Below are 9090 nucleotides of genomic sequence, written 5' to 3' on the forward strand. Positions count from 1 at the left end.
CATTTGATGTGAAACGCAAAATAATACACACGTGCACAGGTGGAATTGAAATTCTATCAACTGTTTGACATTTTTATCTTGAAAAATATTTATCGCACATATTCTATGGGTTGTAATAAGAATTTTCATTATACGTGGGTTAAATTACCCTGTGTGTTGCTAACTGATGTGACCACACTTGAAAAGTATATAAGGATATACATTCGAATGGCCATCAAACAATTCTTATCAATCGACACGTTTACAGTGAAATTATGATAGTTTGAAGCTCGAAAAATGCTGAGTCGAAGATCTTTTACACTGCTGCTCGTTGGCTTGATGATATCTCAGGTGAGTCGCCAATTTCAGCCAATTTTTTTTGTCATTCAATTCTTTCAGTCAAATATTTAAAATAATTTTTTCTAGACAAATTTCTTTAATGAAAAATGTCAACTTTCAAGTAAATTTTTCAATTAAAAAAAAAATCCTGAAAAATTTCATCCATTGTTCCAAATCCAAGTGATAACTTTGTTTTATTTCCACAGTTCCTTGTCGTGAATGTGCATGGAGTGAACGGTATTTATTAAGTTCCATTTTTGGTTTGGTATAAGCTACGTCAACTCTGATCTTATCGATATGATCTTTGTTCAACATGTTTCATTATTATGCGAAATGCAAGCACATTCTCTGAATAGCGAAACATCCATTTCCCCATTTCTTCGATAAGAGTGCGTGCACTTCAATGATCTGCTATTATTTTCAATTTTCAGTAAACGAAAGAGACGCAAATGGAGACACAGTTCTGCATAGAGCTGCTTCTGCTGGTAATTTTGGACATTTACTTTTTAAAAGACTGTTTTTTTTTTCAATCCGTTTTATTGATCTATGAATATTTTGTATCTTCTTTAAGGCCAAATGGAGGAAGCTCAAAAACTTCTCGATGAAGGAGCCGACCCCAAAATTAGAAATAATATAGGTTTGACAGCTCTTCATTTAGCTGCTCAGAATGGTAACGTTGAATATTCGTTTTTATTGAATAAAAAATTGGTCTGATCTTTTTTCATCGATCTGTGCTATTTTTCAGGTCACAAGGATGTCGCCGAACTTCTCATCAGGAAAGGAGCCAATGTTAATATCCAAAATAATTTCAATGCGACATCTCTTCATTTAGCTGCTGAGAATGGTAATGTTGAATGGTTTTTCCCACAAAATGCAGAATTCGTTTGATTTTTTCTTTCTCTTTCATTTTTTAGGTCACAAGAATGTTACTGAACTTCTCATCAGAAATGGAGCTAGAGCTGATATTAGAAATAATTTGGGTTGGACACCTATTGAATCAGCTATTCGCTGTGGTAATGCTGACTAAATAAAATATCGCTTTAATATCTTTCATTGATCTTTTTTATTGTTTTCCAGGTCACACTGAAGTCGCTAATTATCTCATTGGTAAAGGAAACAATATTAATATTGCAGAGTTAGTTAATTAGATCCAGTTGGTATAGACAACAATATTAATATTGCTGCTTTGTTCAACCATCAACTTTTCTGTTATTTGTCTTTTCAATTGCTTACGGTACTACTATACGTTAGATAGAAAATTTCTAAAAACAGTAACCAAATATATCGAAAATTCTGCGAGATAGGGTCGAAAATTTGAAAAATTCGGCTTTTTTCGCGACATTTTGTCCCTAAGCGTCCTTCTATGACCCCTCAGGTCGTTAGCATGTTACCAGTTTCGTAGACGCTATTATTCTGAACAACTTTGCCAAAGACAGTATTAAGAAATGTTCAACGGTTGGTGAAATAAAGTCCAAAGATTTTTTTTAAATCAGAAAATGCTACAAAACGCCTATCGCGATTAGAAAAAATTGTGACGCGCTAGGGAAAAACCAGAGATGAGGTTTTGCTAGATTTGGCACCTACTTTGACCCAGACGTGTGCAAGGGGGGGGTATTCCGGTTTTACCCCCCCTATAGGATTCCAAAATGTGGACCCCCCCCCCCCAGCGATGTGGAAAAATTTACACTAGATGTAATCGATTTTCAAAAGTGAGGACCTTTTTTTTTTTTTAGTCCTCACTTTTTTCGGAGACTGGTTTTACACTAGATAGAATCGATTTCCAAATCCCGCCCCCCCCCCCCCCCCTTGAATTTTTGACCTTGCACACGTCTGCTTTGACCCTATAATACCCGTTTGCTCAGTCTTCGAGTTGAAATTTTTTTGTTGTACAGTGTTATTTTCAATTTTCAGTAAACCAAAAAGACGCAAATGGAGAGACAGATCTGCATAGAGCTGCTAATGCTGGTAATTTTGGACATTTACTTTTTAAAAGATTGTTTTTTTTTCAATCCGTTTTATTGATCTATGAATATTTTGTATATTCTTTGAGGCCAAATGAAGGAAGTCCAAAAACTCCTCAATAAAGGAGCCGACCCTAAAATTAGAAATAATATGGGTTTGACAGCTCTTCATTTTGCTGCTATGAGTGGTAACGTTGAATATTCGTTTTTATTGAATAAAAGATTGGTCTGATCTTTTTTCATCGATCTGTGCTATTTTCCAGGTCACAAGGATGTCGCCGAACTTCTTATCAAAAAAGGAGCCAATGTTAATATCCGAGCTTATTACAATACGACACCTCTTCATTTAGCTGCTCAGAATGGTAATGTTGAATATTCGTTTTTATTGAATAAAAGATTGGTCTGATCTTTTTTCATCGATCTGTGCTATTTTTCAGGTCACAAGGATGTCGCCGAACTTCTTATCAAAAAAGGAGCCAATGTTAATATCCAAAATAATTTCAATAACACGGCTCTTCATTATGCTGCTGAGAATGGTAATGTTGAATGGTTGTTTCCACAAAATGCAGGATTTGTTTGATTCTTTCTTTCTCGTTCATTTTTTAGGTCACAGTAATGTTGCTAAACTTCTCATCAAAAATGGAGCTGAAGCTAATATTAGAAATAATGAGAATCGGACACCTATTCAATCAGCTACTCACACTGGTAATGCTGACTAAATGAAATATCGCTTTAATATCTTTCATTGATCTTTTTTATTGTTTTCCAGGTCACACTGAACTCGCTAAACTTTTGGTCGGTAAAGGAAACAAGATTAATATTGCAGAGGATTTGGATTAGATCCAGTTCGTATAGACAGCAATATTAATATTGCTGCTTTGTTCAACCATCAACTTTTCTATTATTTGTCTTTTCAATTGCTCACAGCACTAAATAGAAGATATTACTTTGCTGGATTTATGAAACCCAAACTGTTTGTCTGTAATAATGTATTTACTGAAAAATAAACTTCTCTCAACCATTGTCAATCACCATTACAACTTAGTTTAACTTATACATATTCTCTGAGGAAATACCAGAATTTTAATTTACCCGCTTTCACCACTAATGTAGACACTGCCGCTCATTACACAGTGCAACATTTTTCAAGTCATGGAAGGCAAACTCATTTCTGAGAACTCCACGTGAAAGTACTTACCGAAACAAGAACTCCTGCCAAATATTTTTAAAAAGTTTTTTCATTTAAGGATTTAATTTAATCCTGAGTTTTTTGGCCAATGGTGGATTTTGAGCACTTTTTCAATATTTCCACACGGCTATAACTCGGTTACCCGTTATGAATATTGTTGTTTGATCTTGATCAAACTTGTAGGTATTGAATGGGAGAGAAAAAATGCAGAACAAACTTACCCCAAAAAAGGCATCTAGGGCCTCAAAATCGCAAAAATGCCCATTTTTTACCATTTTTCAATCATAACTCGCATAACTCGCAGCGTATTCAATTTTTATGGCCACTATTTTCGGCAATTTTGTAGCCAACGTATAACTGAGCAACTTTGCTCAACATACTAACCCAGAACAATCATGTTCTATCTACCTTTTTGGCTCAAAATCACTCTTTGGTACCAAAAATGGTCAATTTGTTGTGAATTTTGGCCTATTACATGCAAATATCTGTATATCTTTCCATATTTTTTGCTTGAATTTTTGTTAAAGTGTCTCCATGGATAATGTGAACTTGTTTTTTAGCTATTTGAGTGGAAAAGTTCACTCATTTGTAGGTATATTTCTAGTTTTGGACCAATTTTTGAGCGTTTGGTGGACATTTGGCCAAATGAAGTCATGACAACAGCCATATTTCAGTTTTTAATGTATGCTACACTAAAGCGTATGTTCACAGCTAAAAAAATAGGGCCAATACGATTCACCTATGATGTCCAGTTTTGAAGTTATGGCTTCCCAAGTGATGACATGCTCATTTTTTACACTATTTTGGCACTAATTATCACTTGAGTAGCCATAAGTACCCTACCAGACGACATAGGCATGTGACATTAGCCTTATTTTTCAGCTAAGAACATCAGCTTTAAAATGCCATACCGCTTAAACTGAAACATTTCATCTTTCATGGTCTAATCTGCCTCAAAGTACACCACAACCTCCAAAAATGGTCCCAAAAATCAAATTTTTCACTCATATACAATGAAAAACATCTTTAAAAATTACTCAAACATTGGTACAGATGAAATAAGCTTGAATGTACTTTTTTTTCAATATTTGAGAGGAAATAAATTCATGTTTATGGAAAAAATTTGGTTTTGGACCAATTTTTGGTGGTTTGGTGGACATTGAGTCATGACATATGATATATTTCAGTTTTGGCGGTATGGAATTTTAAAGCTGATATTCTTAGCTGAAAAATAAGACTAATGCCATATGCCTTTGATGTCTGGTTGAGTAGTTATGGCTCCTCAAGTGATATTTAGTGCCAAAATAGTGCAAAAAGTTGACATGTCATCACTTGGGGAGCCATAACTTTCCAACCGTACATCATTGGTAAAATATATTGGCCCTGTAGACGGATCGTCATTATTATTATAATTGTGTGACCCGTCTACTCATTATTTCTCCAACGGTGTTGCATGCTCACCGCATCTCGCGATGCGCATGCGACACTCGCTAATGACAATTATAAAATGTGAAGAAGAATTAGAATAAAGTTTGATGTCAATCACAAAACATCGTTATACTCATTCTCAATATAACCAACCCACTACACTGGCACTGCTAAGGTTTTGGACTAAGAAATTTGTTTTGATCGAAAATGATCATAATTATTTTCAAGAGTTGAAAAAATAAAATCAGTGGAATTCAAAAAAGTGAATACACAACATAGGCATTATCCATCAACCTGAAATGGACTGGAAATAAATAGTGCATAAAACAAAAATCAAATTTATGTGATTCGAAAGAGTGAATACACTAAACAAAGATAAAACAAGTGATATACACACAATAGTAGTGATATCCCAATAACACGAAAAGTGTCTAAAATTGTGTTTCAAATGAAATTTTGAACGCGAAAAAAAAAAACAACTAATTGCAATACACTACCTTGAACGAGTTTTACAAATTGAACTTTTGTCAACGAAAAAAAACAAACACAAAGAGAAAAAAACATTTCCATCGGACTGAATATTCCAAGAAGCGAAGAAGAAAAAACATCGAATGAAAAAAACTGCAAATCGAGAGCATTCTTCTGGGCCAAGCGTGTGAACAAGCAAGCGGGCAACGAAAGATTGAAAAAAGCAACAGCGGACAAATCAACAGGAGATTGAATTACACATAGCATAGTGTAGCTTGAATGTAAGTGATTTCCATATAAAACTCATATTCTTTATTATTCATTTTCTGGTGTGAACGATATTTTTGTTGACATAATTACGATGAGCGACGATGATTCTCTCGCGACTGGTGGTGCAAAAAAGAAAACAAATACAAAAAAAGAAGAGTCAGACCCAAGGTTGTCTTTGATGAAAGAGATTGAAATCATGATTTCGAAATCTGTGGAGCGATTATTTGAAAAAAATATGGAAAAGTTCATGAATCAAAAAACTTCAAATGTTTTTCATGATGCTGCTGTGAATCTCGAGCTGCCGAAGGAACGTCGTAGGCCTATTCAAGCCGGGCCATACGATATTTATTCTGATAACTCGAGTTTTGCAAAACAGCGATCATTCAACGAAATACAGGGTGCCCATTCTTTCAACACGGTACAGGGTACTTGTTCATTAAATCAAACACAGGGTGCGAATACAGTTATTCAAGCACAGGGTGCGTATACACGCGTCGACCCAAATGAACTAATTTTGAAACTATTGCAAAACGATCGTGAAGAGAAAAAAGAACGGAAATTTGAGAGAGAATTGAATAAAATTCCGGAATTTTCGGGTGATTCGAAAAAAAAATTTGGACCGTTTTCTCACAGCGTCGTCGATCGCCTACAACAAGATCAATAATCAAGAACAAAGCGATGCATTTTATGACGAAATTTTAAGGAAAACATCCGGCAGCGCACTATCAACGATTGAACGTTTGGTAGGTTCGCGTTGGAACGAAATCGAAGCCGCTCCTCGCCGCAGATTTGCATATCTGACGGTGAATTCGGATGTCTTGCGATCGAAAATCGAAGCACTTAAACAAAACAAAAATGAAAATATGCATGATTTCGCAAAGAGAGCACGTGTACTGGTCAATGAACGCATAAAAAGCTACGATGAAATGACACCCGCATTAGAACGCGAAATTGAGAAATCAGCTCTGAAATGTTTCCAGAGGGGAATTTATCAGGAAAAAATCAGGGAACGCGTTATAAACATGGGTGCTTCCACCCTCGATGGGACCTTTCAAAATGCATTGGAAATCGAAGCAGATATGTCGTTTGAGGTCAATAAAAGAGACTTTTATTGCAAGAACTGCTCAATCACGGGGCATAAAACCTCCGACTGTAAGAAGAATGATCAATCAGACATGGCTCGGTTGACGGGCGTGTTGGAAAAACTCGCTAATGTGAAACAAAGGCGAGGTGATTTCAATAAACAGTCAAACACGAACAGCAATTTTTCGAACAAAAACGATGCAAATCAAAACATTTGGCGAAAAAATGGCGGTCAATTCAAAAATAATTCGAACAACATGCAAAGCAATGGCCAAAAAGCTATACATGTTGTACAAGAGCAACCAAGTGACATTACAAAACCAGAGATTGATCATGAAATTTCACAAGATTCAGACAGTTCGGAAAACTCCGAATAGTGAATCAGTCCATCCCAGCTGATTCACTAGCGGGAGACTCGTGGGATTCCGAAAAACTTCAAAAGATTGAAAAGGGATTAAAAATGGTTTCATGTGTGCATTTCAGAGCCAACCAAAATAAAAATACAATTTTATCAAATTTAATCAGCTTACACTCATTTAACATAAATAATCCTCGAAAAAACAACGTTGAAATACATTGCGCAAAACTAATAATTGAAGATAATGCACCATTTGTAGTGATAAAAACAAACTTTACAAAAGATCTTATAAAACTGCTCGTAGACACCGGAGCAGCGGCTACCTTGCTATCCGTTGACATGGTTAAAGACAATACTTCAATATTGGATTTACAAATAAACTTGTTTGGTCTTCCTGGAAAGGATACCATGATCACTACAAAAGGCTTGGTGCGTGGATACGTCTCATTGAATGATGCACAGGTAAGCGCAGCGATGCATCTAATCGACAGTAAATTCGCTGGCCCCGCCCATGGGTACCTCGGATTTGATTTCTTCAGACAACACAGGGCGACAATAGATATTGACTCAGAAATCCTCTCTTGCAAAGTTTTTAATAATGAAATGCACAAAATAAATACAATAAAAGAAAGAGAGAAAAAACCAACAGACAATAGAATCTATAACATAGAAACCAAAAGCGAACAAAACGAAGACTCGGATGAACATATTTTCTTTGATAAAATACTAATGAATCTTGCAAATGAAATACCAAAAAAGCCGGGTGCAAGGAAAAAATTCAATGACTTTTTAGAGGCTTCAAATTATTATAGTGATAATTGGTCAAAAAATAAAATGTTCATTGGAAATTTCATTACGCCAATACCAATAAAAGCAGTAAATTTGGTAGTTGACGATATCTCAAAAGAAGTTGGTTGTGACGGGGTGAATTTCAAACAAGAAAGTGCTGAGAAATTGGGATGTTGCTCAAAAAATATAAACACGGTTGTTTCGGGTAAATTCGAACCAAAAAGCCCAGAAGTAGTCAATGACGAACAAATTGATTGGAAAAGTGACAGGGCGAGGGGTATCTATGAATCGTTAAATTTAGACCATTGTAACGAAAAGCAGAAGAGTCACATTCGAAATTTGTGCGAGAATTTTCCAAAGGTTTTTTATGTAGAGGGGGATAACTTGAGTTGCACAAAAATTGTCAAACATTTCATCAAGCTTAAACCTGATGCGAAACCGAAATATGTTAGACAATATAAAGTGCCACAAAAATTACGCAAAATTCTCGAAGACATGATCGATGATTTGGAAAAACAGGGAATTATAGAAAAATGTGACTCTCCTCACAACTCACCTGTCATTTTGGTAAACAAAAAACAAAACAGTTCAAATAAAAAAGACTATAGAATCGTGGTAGATTATCGTGGATTAAATGAAGTATGCGAGAATGAGCACTTTCCAATACCGTTGATTGATCAAATTTTGGAAGATTTTCATGGTTGCAAATTCTTCTCGACGCTGGATATAAAGGGAGCATTTTTTCAAATTGAATTGGACGAAGAATCAAGAGATCTTACCGCTTTCAGCTCGGGGCGCTTCCAATATAGATGGAAGCGCATGCCGATGGGACTGTCTGGCAGCCCAAAAACATGGCAGAAAGCAATAAACCTAATTCTGAGAAAATACATTGGCAGAGGCGTCTATGTGTACTTGGATGATATTATCATCTATTCGAAAACACAGGAAGAACACGATCGCATACTGATGGAAGTCATGAAACTACTTTCGGAGCATAATCTCCAACTGAAAATCTCAAAATGTGCATTTTTTGTGAAAAAATTTGAATATCTCGGACATATTGTAACTCCTGACGGCATATCCGCAAACCCAAAGAAAGTGGAGGCAATAAAAAAGTACCCGATACCACACAATTTGAAAGCTCTGCAAAGATTTTTGGGTTTATGTAATTATTGGCGCCGATACATAAAAAACTATGCTCAAATAGCAAAACCTCTAACTGCGCT

At 35.6% G+C, this 9090-nt stretch overlaps 1 protein-coding gene across 1 annotated transcript; it reads left to right on the forward strand.

Annotated features, from left to right (window-relative positions):
- The first annotated feature begins 134 nt into the window (after positions 1-134).
- LOC129572532 (uncharacterized) lies at positions 135-1098 on the forward strand. The gene is made up of 4 exons (XM_055452501.1): positions 135-330; positions 525-555; positions 750-803; positions 890-1098. Exons 1-4 carry the CDS (start codon positions 277-279, stop codon positions 1030-1032), a joined length of 282 nt encoding a protein of 93 aa, XP_055308476.1. The 5' UTR covers positions 135-276; the 3' UTR covers positions 1033-1098.
- The last annotated feature ends 7992 nt before the right edge of the window (positions 1099-9090 follow it).

The sequence above is a fragment of the Sitodiplosis mosellana genome, unplaced genomic scaffold, assembly GCF_009176505.1.
Source record: "Sitodiplosis mosellana isolate CC-2019 unplaced genomic scaffold, AAFC_SMos_1.0 Smas_scaffold_5173, whole genome shotgun sequence".
Lineage (NCBI taxonomy): Eukaryota > Metazoa > Arthropoda > Insecta > Diptera > Cecidomyiidae > Sitodiplosis > Sitodiplosis mosellana.

Excerpts from the sequence above, each read along its gene's own strand:
- LOC129572532 (XM_055452501.1), top strand. The coding sequence starts at position 277 with ATGCTGAGTCGAAGATCTTTTACACTGCTGCTCGTTGGCTTGATGATA. Across the intron at positions 331-524 it reads TTGGCTTGATGATATCTCAG|TTCCTTGTCGTGAATGTGCA; the intron begins GTGAGTCGCCAA and ends TTATTTCCACAG. Across the intron at positions 804-889 it reads GCATAGAGCTGCTTCTGCTG|GCCAAATGGAGGAAGCTCAA; the intron begins GTAATTTTGGAC and ends ATCTTCTTTAAG.